Source organism: Lates calcarifer, linkage group LG16_LG22 (genome assembly GCF_001640805.2).
Source record: "Lates calcarifer isolate ASB-BC8 linkage group LG16_LG22, TLL_Latcal_v3, whole genome shotgun sequence".
In the NCBI taxonomy this organism is placed as follows: domain Eukaryota; kingdom Metazoa; phylum Chordata; class Actinopteri; family Centropomidae; genus Lates; species Lates calcarifer.
This window is the reverse complement of record NC_066848.1, coordinates 2,365,568-2,393,171: the sequence shown is the minus strand read 5'-3', so window position 1 is coordinate 2,393,171 and position 27,604 is coordinate 2,365,568. Positions and strand designations below refer to the sequence as shown.

Here is a 27,604-nt window from a genome sequence, read left to right as displayed (position 1 = left end):
GGTTTAGCATCTCCACTACCATTAAGAGCCTTTCACCAGCAAATTAGCAGCAGGAAGAGGGACTTTATAATTGTTTCTGTGCACCAAGGCACCAATCATAATGTACTGAACTTATGATCAACTGATGCATACTCAGAAAGTTAAAGTGCCACTTTGTATTAAGCTCTGACCTCTGCCACAGTGACAGATAGAGCGTTAGGTGACTGTAAAGACAGATATTGGAGGATGGGGGACGTCTTGCAGAAAGATGCAGAGATAGAAACAAAACATCTTGCTCACGACTGATAAGAGTGAATGGAGCTGGCCTCCCAGCTGATGCTGTTTGTGAAGAATCAGGATGGAGAATATTTACTACCAGCTGCATTTAGCAAGAAAAACATTTTTTAAATCCACTGAGTCATTCAGGTCTTTATCTAGTACTGCTGTCTTGCCAGTTTGCATCATAGAAGTACTTAATAATATTATTAAATCATCAATAGGCTGCTACCAGACTCTAATCAAGGGACACAAAGTCTAAACTTTGATCACTTTATTGTAGGTTGCTTGTGAAATTTGTGATTATTATTCTACGGTTTATTCCATCTATTCTCCTGTTGCAGTCAGTGTTGGCTCTGCCTTTCTGTGCATTTTTACAGTCCCTGCACCTCTGTTATGAATTGTGAGTTTTGTCTAATAATTAATCATAAAAATTCCATGTATATACTGTAGCATGGATTTTATCGTCTACATTCGTCACTGGTTGTGTAGACAGAGTATATATCACTGCCTGCCCGCGCTCTCTCTCAACAACCCCTTTTTTCTCTCTGTTTTTCTATATTTGCTGCTCTCTTATTCGTCCTCTGGCAGGGGGTGAACAGCATGTTCCAGGTGTTTCTGACAGGAAACAATTCAGAGTACTTCACCCTCTCCCCCACAGCGGTACAGGGCCGTGCTGACATCAGGATGAGGGTGGCCATGCCACTGGACTACGAACAGATCCGCAGCTTCAGCTTCTCTGTGAGTTTTAAACTTATCATTAGTGTTGTTGAGAGTGAATGCTGGGATGGACTCGGAAGATAATTATATGGTATGAAAGAATAACTGCATGAATTAACAAGGTTTCAGGAGGAGGGACACAATAGCCAACATTCCCACAGTTTCCTAGTTAATATTTATAAAAGGAGACGGAGGCTTTCATAGGAGCTCAACTTGCTGGAGAAATTTTCAGTCATTGTAAATGTCCAAAGTGGAATAAGAGAAGGCAATCTTCTTTTAATGACCAAACATTAAGTTGTTGGAGACAGAGCAGCGACGTTGTCTTTCTGTTAGACTGACCTTGAATGAACTGTGGACCTAGCCTGATTTCTAACCATCAAGACTGAATGTAGCTTCATTATGTTTCTTGCAACTTGTTTTCATTTGTTTGGACACAAAGCTCAGTCAGACTGGGGCCATATCACTTTCTCAACACTGCAAACTTGTTTGAACAGTGAAATTGGTATTGTCACCTCAATTTACCCCTCAGTCGTTTACAGAACCAGAGGGTGCCCTGCCCAGAGTCTAATCCCAGATCTCCAAATCTTAAACAAGTCAGAAACTTCTTTGGCACAATAGCAAAATATGATTATAATTTTTAGGATGTGAAATAAAAAACAAATGTTTCTTCTTTAACTAAATCATACTACCTGATGTGCTACTTGTTGTCTCTCCTCAGCTCTATGCCAATGAGTCCATGTCCGACCATGTGGGATTTGCCCGAGTCTTCATTGAGCTAATCAATGAGAATGATAACCGGCCCATCTTCAGCAGACCGCTGTACAACATCAGCCTTCCTGAAAACACACCCCCTGGTACCTCACTGCTACGTGTCCTGGTGAGTGTCTGAGAAAACCGCGGTGCAGTGTTTACACAGCAGAGACTGTGATGAATTACTCACACAGCGGTTTATTGTGATTTATTCCTGAAGAGAAATTTAACTGGAATCCAAAGAGATTACAATAAAACCTGACTTACACCAGTAAATTTTATGGGGCTTGTTTTATTGGGAATGAAATCTTGGTGTGTTTGTTTGCCCCATGTGGCCCAGAAATCTCTTGAGACTTTACCATATGAGTTGTGATTTATGGTGACTCGAGCGAGGCAGCCTCAGACAAAAGCACAAATAAACACAAAAGAAAAACTCATTCACTTACTGTATTGAGTCTCTGTTAGCCAACGCTGAGATCTTGTGTATTAATGATACTGAATGACCAACAATCTGTGACTCAACAATGCAAATTTGCTGAAAAGCAGAATTAAATATTTATGGCAGATAACAGCTGAACTAACCACAACATCAAAAAGTCCTCAGCTCAAGTTAAATCACTCGTACAGTCATTTCAGGAAAGTCCAGCAGTGTAATTGCTTGCTGTGTATGTAAGTGTAGAGAATCATTTTGGCAGGATAAAGGATTCAAGTGATTACCCTCAAACTGCAGCTTACAGCTCAGATATGAAGTTTCACACACTTATTGAAACTTATTTGTAGTTGCAAAAACTGAAAGGCATCAGAGCGTTACAGAAAAATCTGTTCAAACTGAATTACTATTATCAGGGGATCTTAAAATATCTTACTTTTCATTTTGGATTAATATTACAGATGTCAATAATAATGACTGATTCCATTAAAACTAATCCAGTTAAGGTTCAAAAAATCTGTTAATATAATTAATATAAATCCCTCCAGCTCTGTTAGCTTTTGTTTCTCACAGCTGAAGTGTCCTTGAGGCCACTCCACCTTATCATCTCAGAATCCAGCATTCAGCAGCACTCAGCCTCACTCACCGTCCTGACCAGCCGTCACTACTCTAACCAGATCAGAAAAAATCTCCCTGCAACTCTGAATTATTATTCATTACCAGTCATTCCTGTGTCAGAACGCCCACAATCCACTAGATACAAGAGCAAAAAGCACAGTGTGAAAATCAATAGTGTTTATGGACTGGGTGCTCATGAAATGGAGATTGCGGGGCAGTCTAATACCCGATAAGTCTGGCTGATGTTGGCCTCGTGCTGGAGCGTGCGGCCTGCCGAGGAATCCTGATTGCCGGCTGTAGAGAGTGAATGGGCCGTAAATAGAATGAGATGTGACGGCTCTCAGTGAGGACTGCACTGGCATGGATGGAAGCACTCGTATATATACACTGTTAGATGAGGGTTTCAATGTTCTGACCTGCTCACACACACACACACACACGAAATCTCTGAGATACCACTAGAGACAAAATACACAGATTAAACCGATGTTTCCCACACTCAGCTAGTTTGGCTCTGGATCTAGAAAACAATGCCCCTGAACTCCCACAAGGTCAATCCAGACAAAGTCATTGGTCATTGTAGGCCAAAGATTACCATTTACTGTGTATGTGTGGTTGATGTGTGTGTTCAGTAATGTGTTTGCACAGACTTGTTTACCTTTGTGGGTCTGTCATAATTTAGTTCATTAGTAATTTAGACAGTAAGTTACAGCGTTTGTAATCCAATGACAATAGCTGACACTGTTTATTTATGTGCTGCGTTCTGATCAAACAAACCACGACCGCTTCACTCATGTTAGGCTGAATAATGAGCAGTGTATTTTGGAATGGGGCGCTCCATCCAAGTATTGTTTAAAATAAGTTGGAAAGCCTGTGCGTGAAGCACTGGACGAAGTGAAATCCATCAGACTGGTGCGTCTCTGCTTCAGGCAGAAGTGGGAGTGGAAGTGGAGAAGTGGATGATGTCTCTCTTGTAAATGTACAGTTATAGGTCATATTTCCTCAAATGAATCACCTGTTCTGGCTGTAGATTTTAAAATATAGAGTACATAAATGTAAAACCTAGCCTTGATTCTGTTCAGGCTAAAACACTTTTCAGCCCACTCCTGTGAGTCAGCAGCAGGTAAAATAATAAGTTAACCTGTCCATCACCTCACTGTTAAGAACAAATTATGACACTAGCAAACTGCAGAGAGGCATATTGAGTTGAAGAGTTAATTGTGACTAAATGAATATGTGAGGCCGCTAACAACCACTTCTTATATTACATTTCTATGTAAGCTCATTTTATTCTGTGTTTTATATTACAGCTCTTTGTAGCTTTTAAGTGTCAGTTGATTTGCTCAAATGGCGGGCACCTTTTCATTTTCCTGATCCTCTGTGTACCTGTCTCACTCAACCTCTTCCAGCAGTTCAAACTGTCTGCCTGTCGAAGTGCAGTGAACAACTCAAGGCAGTACAATATAAGCAGATTGTTAGGCTGAGACCAGCCTCTCAGTGCTCTCTGTCAGATGGCTGTGAGGTGCAACAGATGGTGGCCAAATTATGTTTTAGTACCAAAAGGGACGACGACTTCCATTCTTAATCTCTCAGGGTGGTCTGGCTGGCCCTCCTCAATACACAATAACACACACACACACACACACACACACAAATGAAATCATTAAAGGAATGGGTAGACGTTTTTGGGAAAATATGCTCATTTGCTTTCTGGTCGGGACTTATATCAGACAGAGCCAAGTTAGCCTTTTCCACCACCTCCAGTCTTTATGCTAAGCTAAGCTAATTGGTGTTTGATAGTTGAGATCAACTCTTGTTACTGACACTGTTGAGACGGCAGCTAAGTCAGCCATACTGAGACGAGAGCTCTGCAGGTAGTCTTTGAAAACCTTATTGTTTATCATAACAACAGCAGAGAGAATCATCAAATTAACTTTATGAGACATATAATCGTCTCTCTCACTATAAAGTAGCTACTTTCTACAGCTTGGTGCATTGCTGTTTCCTAAGCATTGAAGTATTTCTGCAGTTGTGCTGTGTATTAATGTGGTGGAGGTGGTTTGTATGTAAAGAGGGTGGGGTCTGGACGATGTTTAGATAATACTTTATACCTATGCTAATTGAAATTATGCACATTGGTTCCCAGTTGTTTTTAAAAAGTGCCAAACAAGCAATCTGATAATGCAATTGAAATGCTTTGTTTGGGTTCATATTCATAGCTCATCTGATCTGAGCTTATGTACAGTGTTAGTCAATGCATTACTCAGTGCCCGCTCCTCCATCCCTGTGGACACTTATGCTCAACATACGAGTACACACACATTTACACACACACAGGCAATGGCTGTTTAATATTTATGGTCTGCAGCATTACTTATCATGATAAATATTTATTGTGATTTACTCTTTTGTCTGCGTCCTCTTCTCTCTAACTCTCTCGTTCTGTCTCTTCCTTACCCTGGAGACTTTAGACACCAGCAGCTGCTCGTATCAGTGGAATCACTGTGATTTTCTCTCTCTGGGTTTCAGAAAATTTGCCTTCTTTCATTTCTTATTTATTGTATGCCCTCGGTTATTGTTGTTTTGTCCCCGTTTCTCTGTTTTACCATTAGATTGCTAATGGTTTTCAGGTGTTGCATTGATTCGCTCTGTGGTTCCCTGTCTGTTTCTGCTTGAATTACACTCGCTCTAGCTCTGTCTCCCCATCAGGCTCTACCTCAGAGGATATGTATGTTGAAGGTCTAATATGCATATATAGGCACAGTTTACCTGCACCTTCCTTTCTTCTTATAGTCGGTATCACTTGTGTAGAATATATTAGATCCAGCGTTGTTCTTGGGTTAGGGTCTATGTCTTCTACCAGTGCCACTGTGTGTCTGTGCAGATGCTGTATGTTTGAGGACGAAGGCACAATGATAAATGCTTCTAGCAGAAGGTTATAAATTACAGAGTGGAGGATGTTTCGCCACCGCCAATGTTTAGACAGGCCTGTATGGGGTAATAGTCACAACAGTAATTATAATTCATTATTGTAATAAAAGGGGTGAGGCTGCGCTCGCTCCTGCTAGTGGTAGTTCACACAGAATCACTGTTAATAATGGGGCGCTTATCATGGGTGTTCTGACATTGTGAGGCGGGATGTGAATGGCTGTGCTGGGCAGAGGACGGACAGCTTAGAAAAGTCCGAACTTTCCCAGGGTTTGTTCACTATACAGACCATACTGATCAAAAAATAAAGGAATGCACCTGAATACACTGAATGGTGAAAAGGTGTGTTACAGTTACAGATAAAACAACTGCAGCTGTGACTCTGACAGTTGTTGTCTGGTCCATGAAATGTCTGAATAGTGAGAAATGTCCGTCACAGTTTCCTAGAACCCAAGATGAAGTCTTCAAATTGTTTTTTCTGTTCAAAATGTAAAGATCATCATAATCTAGAACCAATAAATGTTTACTAGTGTTCACGAAACCACAGATGCCATATTCCTCCATGTGCTTGTTTTCAGTGCGTCTGTTTTTTACTCTTTACTCTTTATCGTTTTCGACATCCTCCCTTTGCTTGTGCTAATCTCATTTCTTCATCACTGGGGACAGAGGGAGAGAGGGGGAGGACCGAGGCCTGTCGGCAAAGTGAGGCTGCCAGCCACAGAGCTCTGCATTAAGCCTTTTCACTGGCAGCTCAAACTATCTCCAGCTTATGTCCACAATACAGTCCTCTCTCTTTCTCCATCTCTCTCCCCCTCTTTTCTTCATATTCCAGAGGTAACAGCTGTTTTTTCGAGTGTGTCACATGTGGTTGGAATAATGGCTGTGCATGCATGCAAACAGATTTATCTTGCAAGCTGTCACAGTGTGCTGTAAAGACATCCACTCCACTTGATTGAATCCTTCTTTCACAAAAGTATACGTTGTTAAAAAGTGTTCTCTCTCTCTCTCTCTCTCTGTCGTCTGGCTGTTATTTGGGTGGTCAGGAGATAATCGAAGCAGGCTGTTTGGTCCTGTCGGCAGGCAGCAGTCGCTGTGAGCACCCCCACCTGCTCGTTAATGGTTTAGAGAAATAAAGCAGTCGTAAACGTACATTCGCCATCGCCATTACGCTAAAGTGTCCGCCGTAAAAACACACACAGCTCCCATCAACCCCCGCAGGTGCTCTGGGTCACAGCTGGGGGACTGGCGAGAGATGCGGTTGGTCCTCGTTTGATCCAAGTAGGTGAGGGTATTTGTATCCTTTCTCTGCAGAAGAGGTTTGACTTCACACGGCTTCAGCTCTACGTGCATGTGTCCAATAAGAAAATTAAGGAGAATATATCATTTCATTCACATTAGTTTAGTCACAGGAGTGTTGAGTGAGGAGCTGTTCAGGATATGTGATCATTAATTGGACACATCTTGGAGTAGCCCCAACAGAGTTTCTGTGCTTTTTCCAGGCTGCTGCTCTGCTCTGAGTCCTGCTCTGTACTATTGATTAGAGATACAAACAGGCTCTGCACTGTCCCATGGCAGTTTGTCTACATAGTAACAGAGACTGACTCAGTCACTGAGAAGAGAGAGACACTGGAAAAAAGTAAAACGCCAGTTCAGTTCGTGCATTCAGTCACCTCTTCATTTCACTTGTCCTGCCAAACATGATTTGAAGCAAAAGATTTACCTGAGTTCTGCAAAGAAGAAAGAAAGGGTTTGTTAGGGTGTGTGTATCTCACCCTGAATTTGCATCTGTGTCCCATGGTGCCTGTGAGTGCACCTGGAGCCTCAAACCTCCACACTGCTGATCCAAAGCCACTTTATTTAGCTGAGATGATGCGCTGCGTAAATATGCAAATGTATACAGCATTTAATGAGTCATATGACCAATGCTCTGCTTTGTGCATCTCACACACACATATGCAAAGTGTTACCATTAAGCAGTGCTAAAATACAGCTGTTCTCTGTATCCCAGTCGTGCAGCATTAGCAAAGACTGATCTGTGATCTTGTCATGGATTCAGAACATGTGAGACGGGGCCTTTAAAAGAACTCGCATGAGTGGAGCTAACCAGAGCTGAGGAACCAGAGCTGGTGAAGATAACCTGACAACCGTGTCTTCATCATTGTCTCCCCCACAGTGATTGTCAGAAACTGGACATCTTCACTCTGCTGTGTGTGTGTGTTTGTGTGTGTGGCAGTGTATGTTTGTTATCTACTCTCTGTGGTTGTGTTTAGGTGTGAAACACTGGAGGTTGTCTGTGTTTGGGCTCGGGGTCATCTCTATTTTGACAGCAGGCTTTGACAGCCAGTAATTGGTTTCCTTTTCCATGCCTCTGAAAGCTCCTGCAGAAAAAGCAATTTTAGGAGCCAATCAATTCAAATTCCACCTCACTCAAGATAGAAAAGCCTGTGCAGCTTTAACCTCCCTCGCTGTCCACGAGATAGCTGGGCTGATAATCTGCTCCTGTACCCTCTCCTACCCAACCCTAGCCTACACACACACAGACACACACACACTCACTACCCCTGTCTTTCTGTCGCCCATGAGGGGAAGCTCTCATTTGAGTTTCTCAATTGAGTGTGATAATAAGAGTTTATACTGTAAGTGGCTGGGGTGCATATTTACCTCAAGAATGAACCTGGAAACACTGCATCTCTGTCCGTGTGTGTCCTCTTCACACACACACACACACACACACACACACACACACACACACACACACACACTACACTCTGCATACACTCAGTACATGCATCCAATCACCACACACATTCTGTCACACTTGCATTAACAGGCATGCAGACACACAAATGAGTGCACAGGTACACAGGTGTACCCACATCCACACCACACACACACACACACACAGAGTTGTGTTTGCCTGCCGGCTTCTCCTCTCTGATGGGAAGAAACACATCATTTAACCAAACTGGTCAACTGAGAACTAATTTCTCTTTTGTAGTTACTGCCTGAGGTCCCGAGGGTTTGCCGAGTTTATATTGGCAATCAGCAGCGCCCTGACTCTTTGTGCAGAAACTCCTTAACAACTTAGTTTGGATTTTGATCAGAACACTAACTCTGATACCTCAGTGCTCTGCTGTTTAGCACAGGAGAGATTTTCACCACTGCAGTCTGGGCCCAGTGTTTCTCTGCAACACAGCCTGCTGCTGTTTCATCTCTGGGTATCTTGACAGTAAGAGAACAGGTCATCAACCAACAGGGTTTTGTACGATGTTGGTCAATGGCATTTACAGCAATGTGCATCCTCCATATTTCTTTTCAGTTTTTTGGAGGGTCCTTAAAAAGTGATGTTTCATGAATCCATTAGCATCACTTATTTGGCATGAAAACTATTTATCCCTGTGAATCATTTCTGTACTTTAAATACTTGTTGTAATTGTCGGTGAGGTTATTAGGCACATTAGTCAGGCACATTGCCCAGCTTTATTTCCATGTCATTTCTTTCCTCATTAAATCGTGCACACACTCTCTCTCTGTGCAACCTACCTCACGAACTTTTCCATCACCTCCAACTCCCCAACCAAAAAAACTTTAAGCTACCATGGTGACAAGGGGCAAATGTACAATACCCTGGTGTCCAGGATCTGGCCCCATGGAGTTAAGTTACTGCAAATCCCTGACCAATCTCTGCCGTCCATCTGCTGCAGGCCCTCTGTGTCTGAAGTTGAAAGTCTTTGGCAAGCAGTTGGCAAAGTGACTGGGCCGTACTGTCATGGTGATTGTTTGGTGGGAGAAAGGGAGCAGGTCGGTGAATGATGGGAGAGGGGGAAGAGAAGATGGCTATCGTCTTTCTCTCTTTATTTCTCTCTCTCCGTCTGTCTCTCTCTCCCCGTCTGTCTGTCGCCGTGGCGAGAGGGGCTCGGTCGTAGAAGCAGAGGCAGTATTAGCTCCCAGGCTGAGCCTGGCTCCTGTCACTGCCTCGATAGCTGTCACGCTAACACCCCCACCACTATCATTGGAGCACTTATGGGCCTGTCACTCACCTGGGAGAGAGGGAGCAAAAGAGGGAGGGAGGCGTCAAGGGGGAAGAGTGTGCCGAGGGAGATATGTAGAGGAGAGTGGAGACGGAGGCGGAGCTCGGGACGCAGAGAGGAAAGGGAGGTAAAGACAGAAGGAAAAAGGGAAAGATAAAGGAGGAGTGGTAGGAGGAGGGAGGGATGGGTTGGAATGCAGAAAGAGCGAGGGAGAAGAAGCAGCTGAGTGGCATTAAATGATGAGGTCATCACGAAACGACAGATGAAAACTCAAAGGTTAATATAAGAACCTGACTGGAGTCCCAAACACCTCACAAGTATTTAGTGTCCGACTCTGCTCGTTGAGCACGATGTGCTTCGGTGCACTTGACAACAAAGCGAGTGCCATTTGGACATTAAAAAGAAACATTGATTCACCATCCAGGACGATGTGGTGGAAGCTCTCTGTGAAATTACAGGCCTGCGCTAAACAGCATGGTGTAATTTTTAGAAGGGGGGAAAAAAACACATTGATAGCTGCAGCCGTTGTTCCATCTGTGAGAGGCATCATAGACACACACACACACACACACATATCCATGAATGCATCCCAAAATGTGCACACATGCTTCCACATTTACCCCCAAAGGAAAGGGGAGGTTCAGCATTACCTAACACATATTTTTGTCTGTGTATACACCCTCACACACAAACACTAATACAAATGCAACACATATTTTTGTAGTCACTCTCACACGCATTTTAAATGCATAAGTCACAGCCACATGCAAAAAAGCATGGGGCCAACACACGTACACACAGGCCCACATAATAAGGTCGGTATCAGGGCATCAGTGAATCACAGTGACCGGCATCGTGGTTGACGGAGCAGGCTGCAGACACGTCCAAGTTTGGCCCTTCAACTGACTGCAGAGCCACTGAAGTGAAACTCTATTACAACAGCCTCTCCAGCCGTGATCCATCAGCGCCAACACAACACCCTGTGTGTGCGCGCCAGTGCGCGTGTGCACACCCGCATGCATGTGTTTACAAAGACAGATTGTGTTAATGTGGCGTTTCATAAAGTACAAGATTCCTGAAAGTGTTGCTCTTTATGTGGCATTTCTTTGACACCCCTTTTATCTGCAAAACATATGACAGCAGTTGTTGCTGCTTTAAAGGCAATGGTGGGTCGTATGGGTGAGGAAAATCTATCAGTTCTCCCATCAGATTTAATCCCAATCAACACCTCTGGAGAGTGAAGCGTCGTTTGCATGTGTTATCATACAGCTGCTGGAGTGAGAAATTTAGGGAACTGAGCAAAACTTAGTCATGACAGACAGACTGACAGACGTGGGTGAATCATGTCAATAAATACAGTGTTAATCTCACTCAAGCATGTTGTACACACACAGATAAGGTCACAAATGTATGCTGAGGAATATTGTAATAAAAATACTCTGCTGTGATGAATTTATGGACGTCACAAAATCACAATTTTATTTTGCAGATTCTGAACAAAATCTCAGCACTCTGTACCTGGGACATTGTACCTGTGGTAACTAACAGTTCAGCATGAACATCCCTCCCTTCAGTTTTCACAATGGCATTTGAAAATGGTAGCAACACATAATCACAGTTTTTTACATGAGAATACATTTGCTAATTAATCCCAAAAGAGCACAGAAAAATTAACAGGAAGCAAAACCAAGAAAAATCCAAAACCAAAAAATCAGATTAGAAACAAAACATAAAATCAGGATGAAAGATAAAACTGGCGTACAACAGAAGCTGGATGTACGATAAAACTTTATAAGGAAGTAAATGATTTCTGATTTTTATTTAGATTTTTTTCTGTCTTTTGTGTACAGGCTACAGACGGAGATGCAGGCACATTTGGGATTGTGCGTTACTACTTCACTGATGACCCAGACCAGTAAGATACACATACACATACTCAAACACTCCACACAAACATGCAACCACATTAATTTTTCATCTACATGGCCACTTGTGAACTGTTGTACTGCACTGTTTGTGCCACACAGCCTTGCCAGAGGCAGCTGAGCTCCAACGATATCTGGCTTCTTTTCTTTACATCTGCTCTCTTCAAATATACAGAATCACATACAAAGAAAAACGCACATACACAGAATCCATTCATTCGTTATCTTCAGTGCATCAAAAGAACACAGTTAGTGTTGCTTCCCACTATTTATCTGTTTCTCCCTGACTGAGCATCAATTTCAAGTGTTTATTTTGTCATTTGTTGCGTTTGTGTTTCTTCAAACATGAGGAAAACATCCATTTTCTTTGATGTTACATACAAACCTATTTTGTTTTAACAAAGAGAAAGAAATGAAAAGATTCAACAGTTTTTATTTTCAGTTAAGTAGAATGAAATCTGAAGTCATCATGTGATGCATTGTAATGCGCCTTTTATTAAGGCTCTAAGAAATCATTAACTATTCAGTGCATCTCATTACTGCATAAAAGAAATACAAATTACTCCCAACCCCCCACACACACTCTCACACACACCTGTTATCTGAAGTCTGTAGAATGTTAATGTTTTTCTTCTTAAAAACATTACATTTTCCTGTGTTGTTATAATGTATGAACATACCAACTCACTACAAGGAGAAAACTCAGTTTTTATAATAATCCTCCTCAAACGTCCGGAGGTCTCCTGCCTCTAATTTCACTTTGTTTTCCCAGGTTTTCATTGGATGATGAGACAGGCTGGGTCATCCTGAGGGCGAGTCTGGACTACGAGTTGATGCGGCGTTTCACGCTGACCGTGCTGGCGAGGGACGGCGGCGGCGAGGAGACAACGGGGAGGATCCGAGTGAACGTGTTGGACGTCAACGACAACACACCGCTCTTCCAGAAGGAGGCGTACGCGGGCTCGCTGAGAGAGAACGAACAGGCTGTCCAGCCGGTGGCACGAGTCAGGGTGAGGCGTGATTAAAAACATGCACATGTAAATAATTCATTTAAGATCATCATTCCTGTAACACTTTTGCACATTACGTTATGTTCACATGCACAGCTTATGCACATAAAACTACACCTGCACCAGAGGATCTCATCTGGACTCAGTCAGTCTTCAGACTCACAAGCCTTTGGTGCTGCTGCTCTCCTTCTCTTTCTCCTTTGTTTGCTCTGCTCTACTATAATCATGCAGTTATGTGTTTGTGTGCACTGTATCCAAGAGGAACAGGTCTCCCTGGTGTGTTGGCCATCAGTCACTGCCACACAAAAGGCAGAGGTACACAGGCGCAATGGTAACTAATGGCTCAGCGTTTCCTTTGATTGCGCCCTGGAGAGAAAGACTATTACGTCCCTTGTGGCAGCGGGCACTGCAATGGCTTACCCTGCCCCAGTGCACTGTGGTGGCTTGCGTTTTGTTGTGGGAGTTGAGCTGATGACTGGGCTCAACGCTTGGCTCACTGTGTTTGATTAGTCTGAGCTAACCTTAAACGCTGCTGGTATTAATACGCTGCCCGAAAGGAGCGGGGAAGCCAGTCGCACAATTCTGCGTGTCAGCGATATCCCCCTGGAACCAACCAGACACACACATTCACACACACTGCTCCGGAAAACGAGAGGGAAGAAAGAGGAAAAAGACCAAAATAGATGGAAGGAGAGGATGTGTTGAGAGACAAAGCAAAGAGAGGCTTTTCAGCTGTTTGCTTCTTTCTTCTTCCAAACAATGCCTGGGAGGTTTGTGCCTCCTACAACACTGCTAATGCTTTCTAACAGCTAAACCTTTTTCATTCTCTCTACACTTCTTATTCCTTTACTTCCTTTGCCACTCATCTATTTGATTTACTGCCCCCATCTCTTCTTAGCTTTGAGTGGTAAATGATATGAAACTATTTGTTGAAATGTGATAGAAGAAGACGACAGTCTGGAAGAGAAAACAGCAGCTTACTTGGTTGTGGGGGAAGAAAGGTATTGCTTACTCAACATTTTGGCATTAAATCAAAGAGCAGACTTATGTGTGTTATGGAGAGATATAAGTGAGTGTTTTTGACAACCTGTCCAGCCTCTAATGATGCCAGTGAGGCCCAGTAGACTCTCCTCACAGCCGGAGGACTCATGTTTAAGTTCCTGCCAACTCGAGAATAATGAGGGGGTGTCATCATTGTTGTTGATGTTGTTGTGGATTAGCCCTGTAAAGTATGGTTTCATCTGTCCTCAGCCTGCTTGGCTTGTCTTGGCTCGGTTGGTGTTCATCCAGTATTGACGCCCGTGTCACTAATAGCCAGAATCAGCTTTAATCTGTCCAATAATATGTCATCACTGACTGACAGCTTCCTGGCTGCACACGTGCGCAGACACACACACACACACACACACACATGCTGTGGAAACATACACATATAGATATTAGCACTGTCGACTGCAGCATCTGTCCTGTCACCTGGTCTGTGTTCTCGTCTCACTCACTCAAAACTTCCTCTCTCTGACTTTTTGTCACTGAGGCATATGTTAAATGCACTCCCACCCCCACCCCTGTCCCCCCCCCCACAGGCTACAGATGAGGATTCTCCTCCCAACAACTTCCTGACTTACACCATCACTTCAGCCACGGCCTTCCTCGATTATTTCAGCATCATCATGGTGGAGGGTTACGCAGGTACGCTCACCTTTAGGATATGACTGAGTCACAGTGTGGGCAGGGTTGTTGTGGGTGTTTGGACAGAATCATTTTCTCACTCGCTCCCTCCGTCCACCAGTGATCAGTGTGACCCGGCCTCTGGACTACGAGCAGGTTCCCAGAGGGATGATCTACTTGACAGTAATGGCCAAAGATGGAGGAAACCCAGCCCTCAACAGCACCGTCCGTGTCACGGTGGAGGTGATTGTAAGTACAACCCTGCAACATACACATGTACACGTGCACCTTCGTCACACACATCTGAAACAGAATGCAAATATTAAACTGAACCAACTTTTACAAGTCTGTTTTTCATGGACATCTCTGTCATCTGCAGTACTCTTCCTATATGTGGCCATTACCCAAATATAAACATCAGCCCTCGACATTTATATTCAAGCTGTGAGAGAACATTATCTGCAAGCTGGTGCTTTGTAAATTAGAAACGCCTCCAGACTGTGGTCAAATGTACAGCTCGTCTTAATAACAATAAACATACACTTGTCTCCTGTTCTCATTAAAAATGACAACATCTGTAAGGTTTAAAAACACATTAAAATGCCTCAGTTTGAAGACTGAATATACAACCCAGTTTTTAACTTGTCCCTACTGTCATGTCTTGTCACATGCATTGATTTGTACATACAGCAACTATTCACAGGTCCCACTTTAACTATAAAAATGATGAAGCTCATATGTTCTCCATTGTTATTATTCAACACATTCAGCCAATGGGACAATCTCCTAGCATGCACAACCATACTTTTACATACTTTGTGCTGCATACTATTACTAGTATGTCAGTGGTTCTTGAGTCTTCTTCATGTGTATGTGTGTATGTCAAAGCTTTTGATAGTCCATCTATTTGGCATCTAGATTTATTGTCAATACTGTGGTTAAAGCTACCAACTTTGTCTCCAGTGCTGCAGAAGATTCTTGTCTTCATTAACACTTTTAGCTTTTTGTGCAAAAATCCTCGGAGCTTGTGTGACACGCTGTTTGTTTCTCGGTTCCAGAAAGGTGCTGAAATAGTTTAAAAAAACAACTTTTTCCTCTTTCTAATTCGCACTTTCTTATATATGTATGTTGAAGCTTGGATATTTTTTCAGAAAGTATCTAATGACCGTCTTGGTGCTGCAGCAGATACATCCTTAGAGTCTCCCCCACGTTCAAAGACACGAGCTCCAAACTTTTCATTTAAGTTCCCCCCAGATGTGACTGTGAAAAATCTTTGGGCCTGAGACTCAAACTTATGGAGCTGTTAGATCATATGTACAGAATAAAGCTGTCTTTTATTTATCTGAATGTTGATCCAGTGTGTGTCAGGTGTTAGCCAGCTCGAGGTGGCTTGTTTCACGTCTTTGACTTCACTAACATACTGGGTTGAATTATTCTGAGTACCTTTTGATCCATGTCTGACTACAGCTTTGTTTGCATTTTTATCACAGACTGTGCAGCTATCTGAGCTTCCAGTTGGGTTGCTTTTGTCAGTCTTATCACTAAATGTCTTATTTTAAGGCAGTGGAAAAAGTCACAGTTGTCTACACACACACACACACACACACACACACACACAATAAATTAAAGACTTGAAAGAAAAAGATATTCTGCACAACATTCATTCCTAATTCTACAAGATATCGCTGCTGTTTCTGTCGCATGTTTCCCTGCAAACTGATTCCATTCAATTTGACTTTTTCTTCTCTAAATGCTATGAGCTGTTATAACAGACCATCATGCATTGATAGGCCTACAGAGATGGTTTCATTTGTTGCCTAGACGGTGCTTTTCCTTATTTGTATCCAAATTATCTATCATATACTTATCACCACTAACAATAACATATTTCATTACAGTGTCAGTCTTATTGAGGGATCTAATTTAAATTCCATAAAGTATGGTGTTTAGTGGTGTATTAAAACTCTTTGTAATGTAAATGTGCTGTGTCACAGACTGTAGTTAGGTGTTATCCTCCACATCACTTTGTCTGTTTCTCAGTTTTTTCTGTTAACTTTCACATAGTAAACATGAATTTTGATCTTTGCTAAGATACTATAAATACAGCAGTAAAATTATAATGAGCAACCAGAGCTCATAAACAGTGTCTCTACTGGCTCTTAGGCTCATTTCCCCTGATGCACATCCATTATACATGGAACTTTTTAGTCATAAAAGAAGAAATGACAGAGCAGCACAGATGAATCCAGCTGGAATATTCTTTGATATGCAAGGACAGTAAGCATATCTATACCCATCCTACATAGGAGAGAAATACTGTGTAAAACAATGAAGAGCTGTGTGCTGGAGTCCAAAAACCAACAGGGAGAAATGTGTACAATTCTGTATTCCTTCTCTATGTCTCTGTATCTCCCTCTCTGTCCTCCACAGTGTCGTGACTCACACCACAGGGGTTTATCGGTCACTGGCAGCATCGTACGCACACAATGCTTTGCACCAGTGTAACACAGAGCCCAGATAGATAATGGCGCCAGTGACTGTTGTTTAAGTGTTAACATTTCTCAGCGGCACACTCAGTGGGGATCCTCTCTGCGAATAGCCACACAACTAGATGTGTTGGTGTGAAATAGAGTCTTAATTCAATGAGTGGGAGGTTGTGATAAATAGAAATGCTCTGGGGAAGTCCGCTTGACAGTGGATGTTGTTCCGTGTTGTCGTCATTCCTTCCTGTGAAGTTACAGGTGCTGATCAGCCTTTGTTTGAGCTAATTCAATTAATAATACTGTTTGGATTGATTTCCTCACCTATCATCGCTGTAGTCCCTGTAGTCTATACTTAGTTCAGCTAATTGCATTTACTTTATGTACCAGGTATGAAATAATACCTGGTTAGGTGCCAGGAACAGAAGGCAGCGCAGCCAGCTATCATCTCACACATACTTCTAGCACAGTTTCATTATTTAAAACATGACGTGCTCCTCAGTGTCTTAATTCCCACATATGTTAATTTTAGTGCTAATGTGTGATGACAGCTTCAAACCCTTTTTAGTTCTCTTTTTTTTTTAAAGCACCATTTGCATTTTCACATTGTTTGGCTCCTTGATTTGAGCTGTTGTTGATGTTTATACCTCCTCCAGGATGAAAATGACAACCCACCAGAGTTCAGCAAGCCGTCCTACATCGTCAAAATCCCAGAGAACATTATTGCTGGTGAGTCATTTTATACATTTGGAGTTCCAGTTTAGTTGCTAGAATGCATTTTCTGGTCAGCACAAGCAGAACAGCACTTTAAGACCCCGACCAGTTAGTATCAACATATGCAACAAATAGCTCTGCTTTCTTGGGGGTATATTTTTCTGTTTTATTTTATTTGCTTCCTCTGGCCTCTACTGTCTTATTTGTTTAGATTCTGCATAATGTTTTTAAATGCTCAGTCAGAATGCAGGATGTTGACTATTCAAGGCAAAATCACTGGCCGCTATATTCATTCTCATGCATGCATTCAGAAGAGTCTTTTATCCCAGACAATAGATTAGTTTCCAGTCGCTGGAGGGAAATGAGATATTTGACCGCCCCTTTCTCTCTCTGAGCTCCAGCAGACAGGCGCTAGGCACTTTTTGTGTCTCGGACCCGATTTGAAGGAGCATATAGCTGAGCGGCTGGGGCGGCTGAGGTTTAGACGACTATGGCTAAAGTGCTTGGCCCTGAGCTGGGGGCCTAAGGCTTGGGCTGGAAGGCTGAGCTCAGGGCCAGCCCTGCGGCTCTGCCTAGCCTCTCATCTCCCTGTCTGCCTGGGTATTGATCAGGCCTGTGCCAAGTAAGGGCTGTGCCAAACAAGCTGATAATCCACTAATCCATAAACCCACTCACTGCCATGCCATCAGTTGAGCTGTGGATGGGGGCGGTGAAGAAATTAGCTCTGTGAATGCCATTTCAGTCTGTTTCTGCAGCTTTCCTCTTTACTAGACTTCACATATTTTCCCCATGACTCTGTCTCTCACTTCAGGTTTTTTTTCTTTCCTTCTCCCACTCTGTGAGTTGTAACTTTTCTTTCTGTCTCACTCCCTTCATCCCTCCCTCTCCTCCACAGGGGCAACTGTGCTGCTTGTGAATGCTACTGATTTGGACGCCTCCCGGGAGTTTGGCCAGGCCTCACTCATCTACTCCCTGGAGGGCTCCTCTCAGTTCCGTCTCAACTCACGCTCAGGTGTGTGTGTGTGTGTGTGTGTGCACACCAATGCAAGTGTGTGTATTTGTTGAGAGTATTCTTGTGATTGAAACTTTTTTTTTTCCAGATCTGATTCAATTTATTTCAAATTTGAATTGAAATAAATTGAATCTTTTTTGGGTAATTTTGCTTAGTTCATCCTTCTGCTCAAAAATGACCATTAAGCATCTCTGTTCTACCTTTTTCAGCTGTTTCCTTTGCTTATACACACATTATGGCTGGGTTCTGTTTATATTGTGATTTCTAGCACTCAGTCTGGAGACTTTAAAGAGCTGTTTGTATTCACTCTGACTTTTTACTCAATTCATCCTGACATGAGAAGCTGCTTTTTGAATATTTTTCATCTGATTCCACGTGTGTTTTAGGAGAGATCACCACCACCGCCCTGCTGGACCGAGAACTGAAGTCGGAGTATATACTGATAGTCAGAGCTGTGGATGGAGGGGTGGGCCCTCAGCAGAAGACTGGCATCGCCACGGTAACAACTTTGTAGCCGTCATTCATCCGTTTCTACCCACGGCTCCCAGGACACACTAATTTCCTCCCCATTGTTTAATTAAGCTTTATATGTAACTGACATTTAGCTTAATTTTCCTCACTTTGTTTAGGTGAACATAACCATCCTGGACATCAATGACAACGCCCCTGTGTGGAGGGACGAGCCGTACCATGCTAACGTGGTGGAGATGAGCCCAATAAACACTGATGTTATCTCGGTGAGTGCACCTGGCACAACTTGGTGAACTTTACCTGGTTGATTAGCCGACAGTTAATCAAATGATAATGTGAACCACACAAATGAACACTGGAATAATAATTCTTAGGAATTAAATGAAGATGGCAGAGAAAACCCTCGACTGTTTTGATTCATTATTGGTCTAATTTGATCACTGACTTTGCAAACCTGATGAGGCAAAAGGTGCAGGTTTTAATAAAAAAGAGTCAGGACAAACTTCACTGGACACAGTGAAAGTTGAAGGGCGTATCTGCGTCCACTTTTGATGAGCAAATAATCATCACTGTGTTGATAATCACAAAGTCAACACGCTAATATTACCCCAAACTCTCTCATTGTCCTGCTGGTGTCTTTGGCAGTGTGTTGTTGTTAATTAAGCCCTGATTGTCCATTAATTAAAGAGGCGTCAGCGAGTGTAATTAAGGGAGTCCGATTGCTAATTAAAATGTAGCCCGCAGTCATACGCATTGCAAATTATTAAGCTGCTAGGCAGAGAAGGAAGCGAGAACCCATCGTGCTGAGCGAGAGAGTGGAATGGAGAAATGGCGAGGAAAGAGAAATGAAAGATAGAAAGTGTTGCGCTGCTAAAATGTTGCTACATTTTCCACTTATTCCTGCTCTCTTGTAGCTATTCCTCAGCTGAGTTCATTCAAGGTGCATCCAGCGATGCGATGCATACTGTATGTGACTCTCTGTGCTCAGTGGACAGACACCGTCGCCCCTCTGACCATTTTTCAATAAATCGGACCACCCAGGCTTACAGTCCTGTAATTTGCCCCAATGTGGCCCCGGCCCAGCCAGTGTTTCCATGGTGACAAGAGGCCACCTGCTGAGTCCTCCTGGAGGTGTCCAGCGAGCCGATGAATTTGGTAGCTGTGCCCAGTGCAGGGATCAGCCCACTCAAATCTCAGAGCACCCCACCATCACTGCTGCAGCCTCTTACATTTAGCACCTACACACACACACACACACACAGTTAGCCTCCTCTAATATATCGTATCAAAACACTGCTCCCTTTTCTGCCAATCTGTAGTCAGTCCAGAGCTACAGTTCAATAGAGCAGGCTAATATATTTTCACACCATCTTTTAATGTGCTCTGCCCAGGTCAGAATTGATTAGATCAACTGGCCCCGACTGGACACTTTCCCACATCTTATATCACCTACCTTTGTCTATGCAGTACCTAATCAATGGGCCTCTGAGATGCCTGCCTACCATGTCTCCTTAATAATTAAATACCTGGAAAACCTTTGTTCCTTTAATGACCAATTAACCAGTTTCCAGCGTTTTTAGTCAGCGCACTGAATAATTGATCAGCTCTTTAAAAATCAGCCAGTGTTTTAGTCGGGCTCCCAGCTTCATGCATTCATCACCCATTGCCACTTTGTGTCAGAAAAGAGACGGAGCCATTTTTCTTTTAGCTGACTGATGTGTTAGAGCAGTTGGAAAGGGCTGCATGTGTGAAGATGCTCTGGGGGTGACTATTATTACCATTATTATTACAATTAATGTTAACCTCTTTCCTTCCCTTATTCATTCCCTAGTTCCTCCCCTGCTTTCTCTGCTTCCACCTTAAATCCTTCCTGTCCCCACATCTTTAAATGCTCCTCGTTAATCCACTTTTATTAAGTCACACACTGTAACTTGACGACTTATGTATGGTCCAGTTAGCAGTGGGAAATGTACCTCCTGGTGGGAGGGGGTTACTGTTGAGGGACTTCATGCCAAAGAAAACATTCAGAGAGGTTTTTCCTGTCTCTCTCCTGTCCAGGTGTTGGCAGTGGACCCTGACAATTGGGAAAATGGGACAGTGGTGTACAGTATCAGCCCAGAAAACCCCTTCTACACCATCAACAGCAGCACGGGGAAGATTCGCACCAGTGGGGTAACCCTGGACAGGGAAAGCTCCAACGCCAGGGACGCTGCACTCATGAGGACCATTATCATCTCAGCCGTCGACCGTGAGTAGTGTGTGTGCACGTGGTGGGATGTGCATGTCGGTTTGCACTACTTTTACAGCATAAATTTGTCTCAGTCGTGAAACACCTAAACAATCTGTAAGCAAGCTCATATTGCATTATATCATTCTCAGTAGAGAGCTTTCAGTTCTGACCGATTAGCCTCCTTCTCCAAGCCTCATTCCTCAAGTTTTATGTTGACCATGAAACTTTTTACTGTGGCTAATAAAGTCCTTTCACCGTGAGATGTGGGATGTGTATGTGTGTGTGTGTTTGTCTTTATATGTCCCTCTGACGCCCTCTTTAGGCGGTACGCCTCCACTGCGTGCATCAGCAAGCACCACAGTGTTTGTCAACCTGCTGGATCTCAATGACAATGACCCGACCTTCCTCAACCTGCCCTTTGTGGCTGAGGTGCCAGAGGGACTGCCCATCGGATCCTCTGTGTTTAAGGTAAAACACGGGAATATGTTTAAATTCCTAATTAAAAATAGGATTTTAGGGTTGCATATTCTTTGAACAGTTAATGCATGGCACACGCCCTGCATGTATTATTATTTGAATTGGCTAAATGTTTAGAAATGAAGTTGAATAATAACTGATGATAGACGTATAGGTGTTATACGGTTTAGCAGCACACAAGCTGATTGATGAATGATTTTCTGATGTGCTGTTTCTCCTCTAGGTCCAGGTGGAGGACCCAGATGAGGATAAGAACGGTCTGATTACAATGGCATTACAGATGGGAATGCCTCGCCTCGACTTCTACCTGAACACCACCACTGGTATCCTCTCCTCCACGGCAGTCCTGGATCGTGAGCAGATAGGACAGTACCATTTGAGGATTATAGCCTACGATGCTGGAAAGTTCCCCCGCACGTCCACCTCCACCCTCACTGTCACAGGTGAGAGTCTGTGGCTGATGATGATGAGAAGTTAGGTTTGATTTCCCTTTTCTCTCTCTGAAATTATCCAAAATATGAAACTGCCAGGGCATGGTAAGATTGGATTCTGAGTGACGTGAGGGGTTACTTCATTATGGCAGATAGTTAACCACTGACTTCTCAGGAGTCTGCTGAGAAGGATGCTGCCACCTGCTGGTGGGAAATGAAAAATCTTAAAGGAGACATAGTCTGACTGCTGGAAAAAAAAAAAAGGAAAAGAAAAACTCCTTCTGGCATTTCTCAAATGTGTCACATGAGTCAGAAGCATCAAAATACTTTGAACTATTTTGTAGAGATCTGTTTCACATCTCTTAACTTCACAGGGACGTCAGAGTTCATCCTAGACCCCGAATCCTCTAATTTGATATTACTCACTGCACCACCCTGCTGCCTTATTTGTCCTCATGTACATCTATTTGTGTGTCCTCATGTCTTTCTGTGTGTGTGTGTTTGTGTGCGATGCGTCAGTTCTGGATGTAAATGATGAGACGCCCACCTTCAACCCCCGCGTGTACAATGTTTCCCTGAAGGAGAGTGTCCCTAGAGACCACATTGTAACGCGCCTCAGCTGCTCAGACAACGACGCTGGTCTCAACGCCGAGCTTAGCTACTTCATCACAGGTCAGAGGTCACAGCGGGAGCTGTTTTGTGTGTTTGTGGGCTACGGTGTTGTACAGTTACGGGGACTACGTGCACGTTCAGTACCTTTTGTCCATCCATCCGTCTCTGTGTGAGTTTGTGTTTGAGGTGAGCTCCTCTTGCATGCATGTTTCTTTAAGTGTTACAGCTGTACTCTGTGTGTGTGTGTGTGTGTGTGTGTGTGTGTGTGTGTGTGTGTGTGTGTGTGTGTAGGTATGTTTTACTAATATGCTGTAAATATATTTGGAAATATGTTTGTGTTTTGTGTTTTTAGGTGGTAATCAGGATGGTAAATTCAGCGTGGGCTTCAGAGACGGAGTTGTTCGGACTGTGGTTGGCCTAGACAGAGAGACCCAGGCCGCATACACTCTGGTGGTAGAAGCTATAGGTGCGTCATGAATTCATGTCTGTTGATAATGATAAAAAACCTTTATCATCTTCTATCATCCTCATTTTTACATAGCCTTTGTTTGTGTTTGTTATAATAGAACTTGTTTTCTTACTTGTTTTGTTTGTCATCTTCAAAGCTGCTCCTTCTCTACTTGTGTATGACAATAATGAAAAAAAGCGACGCCTGCACATCTGCAGTGATTTCAGACTATTGCTCAACTGCCTTTGTTCCTGTTTGAAAAGAAAGAACAAAAACTCTGAGGTTTTCCTGTTTTGGAAACCATTGAGTCGGAGTGGCTTATCTGCTAAAGGGGACCAGAGATACAAGAGAGGGGAGAGGAGGCAGAGATAATGTAAAACTGTACAAGAGAACAGAATTACACATATTGTCCAAATTCACAAGCAGCTGAAAATGAAGTTTTGATGAGCCAACAATGTTCCAGTCTTCTTTACAACAAGCTATTTTTAGTTTCTGCTCTGTTCTCTGAAGATTAATGGATCGTTTACTGTAACATATTAATACAGAGCCATGTGTTGTGATGATATACTTTGGATTTTTTGCTTTTTTATTCTTCAGCCTGTGGTGCAGCTATGAAATGAAAGCAGTGTCTATTTCAGTTTTCCTGGCATCAGCCCTAAAACTGGCATTAACCTGAATGTTTCTGCATATAGACAACGGTCCAGCAGGCAGCCGGAGGACAGGCACAGCCACTGTATTTGTCGAGGTGCAGGATGTTAACGACAACAGACCCATCTTCCTCCAAAACAGCTATGAGACCAGCATACTGGAGAGCGTGCCTCAAGGAACCAGCATCCTACAGGTAGGAAACACACACACACACACTGCTAAACACACCTGGGAACACACTGCACTTTCACCACTCCAAATTAACAGTCACTTTATTTCGTAACGAAACTAATTACAAAAACACAAAGAATCGGTTACAGAGTTGTCTCTTTTTTGGCTCAGGTTGCATTTGTCTTATAGTGAGTAGTGATAACACATTTTGTTTTGAGACCAGCATGAAGTCACACTTGAAAATAATTCATGGTGTTTGTCTTAATTCACATGAATTAGCAGGTGGATGAGGTTTACAGCATCAGAACTTTTGCAGTTTGATTTAAAGGTAGAATGCTTCTCCCCAGACTGTGAATGTGATTTAGATTAGATCAAAAACTTTAGCTTTAACTGAGCTGCTGAGTTTGGCCCACTGTATCTGTTATATGGATGTAATCAAATCAGACCAAATTTAAACCAGGGCAGAATGTGAGATTTGATGAGGCATCAAATCCTTACTGAGAGAACTGTAATCAAATTGAGTTGTTGTTTGATTAAATAATGTTTACCTCTAGTGAAAATAATGCAGATGTTACCTGCTACTGTATAGAAAGTAAGATGTCACAAAAAAAACCTGCAGACCTGCAAGGCTGGCTTTCTGGTTACCTCCTTATTTTGTAGCCAACTTCATCCACCTGGCATTCAGAGGATGTTAAAACAAATGCTAAAAAATCTTTCCATGTTCTCTCTCTCCACCCACACTTGGTGTTAGTGATGTTTGCAGCACCAACCATAAAATATACAGTGTGTCACATTTTTGGGAGCAGTCAGTGAACCCTCAGCCCGTCCTCAAGTCAGATTTCAGTGACATAGTCAAATAGACATGGCAGAGTGAGGTGGGGCTCGGCGCTGGTTTCTGACTGTGGTGTCTGCTGAGCGGCAGTCTGGGACGCCTGTGTGCTCTCGCGCTCGTGTGGTCTGCGGTGCTGTGGCCGTCTGAAGGACAGGTTGTATGAACGCCGATATGAGCCCAGTCTCTTCCACACCTTGAGCTGCGGCTCGCTGGAGCGGCTTCGTCCGAGGGTCAAGCTCTCCCCGGGGCCACAGCTCATCTCAGAGTCCCCGTCCTGTTCAGAGGGCCGGCACACTGCCAGGAAGGCTGCTAACCCTGCCAGCAGCAGCGATAAGCCCAGCACCACCATGATGGTGAACTCTGGGTCGTGGAAGTCTGAAGAGTAGGACGGAGGCTGTGGGCTGGTGGGAGAGACGGTGGTGGTTGTCAGGCTGGACAGAGTGATGTTTTCTGTGTCAGAGGTGAAGGTGAAGTTGGAGCCTGGCTCGGTGGTGTTCATGTTGTCTTGGCCCTGGATGGAAAAACAGCAGCTGTGTGTCAGGATGCTTCAGAGAGCATGTGTGTGTGCGCAGCCTCTACCAAAGTGCTACAGCAGCTCTCTTGATATGCCATGTTTTGCCTCAGCAGCCAAGCCTAGCCAAGCTGAGTAGGTTTATTTTGGTTGCTTATTTTCACTTTATTAGGATCAAACACTCAAGGGCTTACATCACACGCACACACATATATAAATGTGCACAGAAATTCCTGCATGCGCATGCAGATGTGGTGAGTGTTTGGCATTTGCGGCAATTATGTAGCTATTAAATCAAGGACTACAAAACAGTCAATGCTTGACAGGCTTTCTTCAATGTAAAACAAATTGGGTTTATTAAAATGCCCCTTGTAAAATGCAAGGCACCCACCTCGTCTACCCCGGTCTCCAATTATCCCCCCCCTCTCATTCTGCGCGCCCCCATCTTCAGCATAGTAACATTTGTAAATGTCATTGTCCCTAATTCAGCGGAGACAAAGCATGGCTTATCGGTTTAAGGAAAACACATTGGGACGTGAAATTATTTTTAAGAGCAAATGCCAGGAAAGCTGTGAAAAGGCCAGTGGAGCAGGATGGCTCGTTAGAGAGTCAGTTCATTAGTCAGCCTCCAAGCACATACACTGCATGCACACACACACACACACACAGCTATTCAAACACAAACTTTCTTTCTCACCCACACATACTGTAGGCTGTACTGCACATATTGGTGATTAGGCACGCTGCTCTTAAGCTTGGCAGCTTAGCTGTAAGGTACTCTCCCTCTCTATCACCCCACATTGTTGCTCCTACAGATCTGACTGCTCAGCTAGTTTTGAAACAATGAACTCATTTCTTAACTTCTTCACAAGCACACTTTGTATAACCTATTCACATTTGTAAAGTTTGACCAATTGTGTGCTCACAAGTTCTCCAGTTATTTCTCAGCAGCACATTTTACAAATTCTTAATAGATTTTTTTTTTTTTTTGCCTTTTATTGCTTCTTGATTGGTCCCTGATTTATTGTACTTCTCTGTATTATCTACATATTGGAAGATGAAAATGAATAGGAATACAGTAACAGCTCATAGATGTCAAATGTGAACTAATATTGATGTCCATGTTCCAAATAAGTCCCACTCATACTGAACCAAATGCATACAACAGCTTCAACATTCTCCCTTAGACAATGTGCACTCACTCAAGCACATGTCAAGCAGCTCACATGTCGAAATGTGGATTTTTTTAGGAGTTTAATTCTAAAATGAGACTTCACAGCAAACATGACAAGAGACTTTAAAGGTTAGCATTCTTAAAACTTTAAGATTCGAAAGAATCTAATTATGTTTACCTCTAAAATACTGACAAGATTTTTTCTTCATATTGAACATTTCCAAATGTGAAATAAAACCCTTCAAAAATACATACTCACACCCAGACTTTAGAGACTCTTTAAAACAGCACCTTGTTTAGTCCCAGTAACTGATGTAAGACCTGTTTCTTGGCTCCACACACTTGTTTTCCCCCCTTAAACTTCTGCTTTCCCAGAGACAGAGGGGAAAATGCTGGGAAGGAAGAAGGGAACAAGGAGGAAAAAGGGGGTAAAATGTGGGTAACAACATCATGGTTGAAATATCTCACTATTGTTTTAATCCCAAGGAGCCAAAGACAATAGCGTGTTTTCCAATCCATGCAGAGGCTTAGTCAATAATCTCTCGGTGCTTACACTCCACATGCTTACACTTACAACATCTGGCTCTGCAATGTAGTCTTACACTTTATACACCCCCTTTTATGGCCTAAGTGGTGCAGTCCGCTGTGTAATACCCTATTCATCACTCACCACTCTGACCCCCCAGCCTCTTTTTTCTCCCATCTCCCCCTCCCCTCTCCACCTCTTTCTCCTCTCCTCTCCACATCTCTTTATAAAGCTAATGAGACTGAAGTTGGGCCCCTCTTCACAGAGGGAGCGAGGGAGAGCAAAGGAGGGCGAGCAGGGCAAGAGAGAGACTGTGTTTGTGTGTACCTGAGTGCATGTACATGCGCTCGAGTGTTTTTAGTGTCTGTCTCTGTATGCAATTCAATATGCACTTTGTAGGCACCTCCACAGGTTTTGACACATCCACTGAGGAGCAGGGTGCGACATGAAGTCAGCCTCATCCAGTGCCAGCGGCTCTGTGCGTCTCTGGATTCAGAAGTCAGTCTTATGACATGGCCCATTCACCAGCAGC

The 27,604-nt window shown here is 43.2% G+C and overlaps 2 protein-coding genes across 4 annotated transcripts in view; one reads left to right on the top strand and one right to left on the bottom strand.

Annotated features, from left to right (window-relative positions):
* LOC127138939 (cadherin-23) overlaps positions 1 to 27,604 on the top strand; it is a 113,460-nt gene that overhangs the window by 82,475 nt on the left and 3,381 nt on the right. For both annotated transcript variants that reach the window (XM_051076912.1, XM_051076911.1), the window contains exons 13-28: positions 847 to 996; positions 1,694 to 1,852; positions 11,583 to 11,647; positions 12,430 to 12,667; positions 14,251 to 14,356; positions 14,457 to 14,584; positions 17,472 to 17,544; positions 18,425 to 18,541; positions 18,928 to 19,040; positions 19,171 to 19,278; positions 21,071 to 21,260; positions 21,565 to 21,710; positions 21,943 to 22,162; positions 22,670 to 22,822; positions 23,115 to 23,228; positions 23,903 to 24,051. In XM_051076912.1, the coding sequence (XP_050932869.1) occupies positions 847 to 996; positions 1,694 to 1,852; positions 11,583 to 11,647; positions 12,430 to 12,667; positions 14,251 to 14,356; positions 14,457 to 14,584; positions 17,472 to 17,544; positions 18,425 to 18,541; positions 18,928 to 19,040; positions 19,171 to 19,278; positions 21,071 to 21,260; positions 21,565 to 21,710; positions 21,943 to 22,162; positions 22,670 to 22,822; positions 23,115 to 23,228; positions 23,903 to 24,051 (2,229 nt within the window). The remainder of the gene's footprint in view (positions 1 to 846; positions 997 to 1,693; positions 1,853 to 11,582; positions 11,648 to 12,429; positions 12,668 to 14,250; positions 14,357 to 14,456; positions 14,585 to 17,471; positions 17,545 to 18,424; positions 18,542 to 18,927; positions 19,041 to 19,170; positions 19,279 to 21,070; positions 21,261 to 21,564; positions 21,711 to 21,942; positions 22,163 to 22,669; positions 22,823 to 23,114; positions 23,229 to 23,902; positions 24,052 to 27,604) is intronic.
* On the bottom strand, positions 24,113 to 27,153 carry LOC108889812 (uncharacterized protein C10orf105). Of its 2 annotated transcripts, none has more exons than XM_051076915.1 (2): positions 26,808 to 27,153; positions 24,113 to 25,372 (listed from the first exon to the last, which is right to left on the bottom strand). In XM_051076915.1, the coding sequence occupies exon 2, from the start codon at positions 25,358 to 25,360 to the stop codon at positions 24,863 to 24,865; it is 498 nt and encodes a 165-aa protein (XP_050932872.1). In that variant the 5' UTR covers positions 25,361 to 25,372; positions 26,808 to 27,153; the 3' UTR covers positions 24,113 to 24,862. The 2 variants fall into 2 exon arrangements, with proteins under 2 accessions (XP_050932872.1, XP_018541970.1); XM_018686454.2 differs by having other exon boundaries at positions 26,838 to 27,153.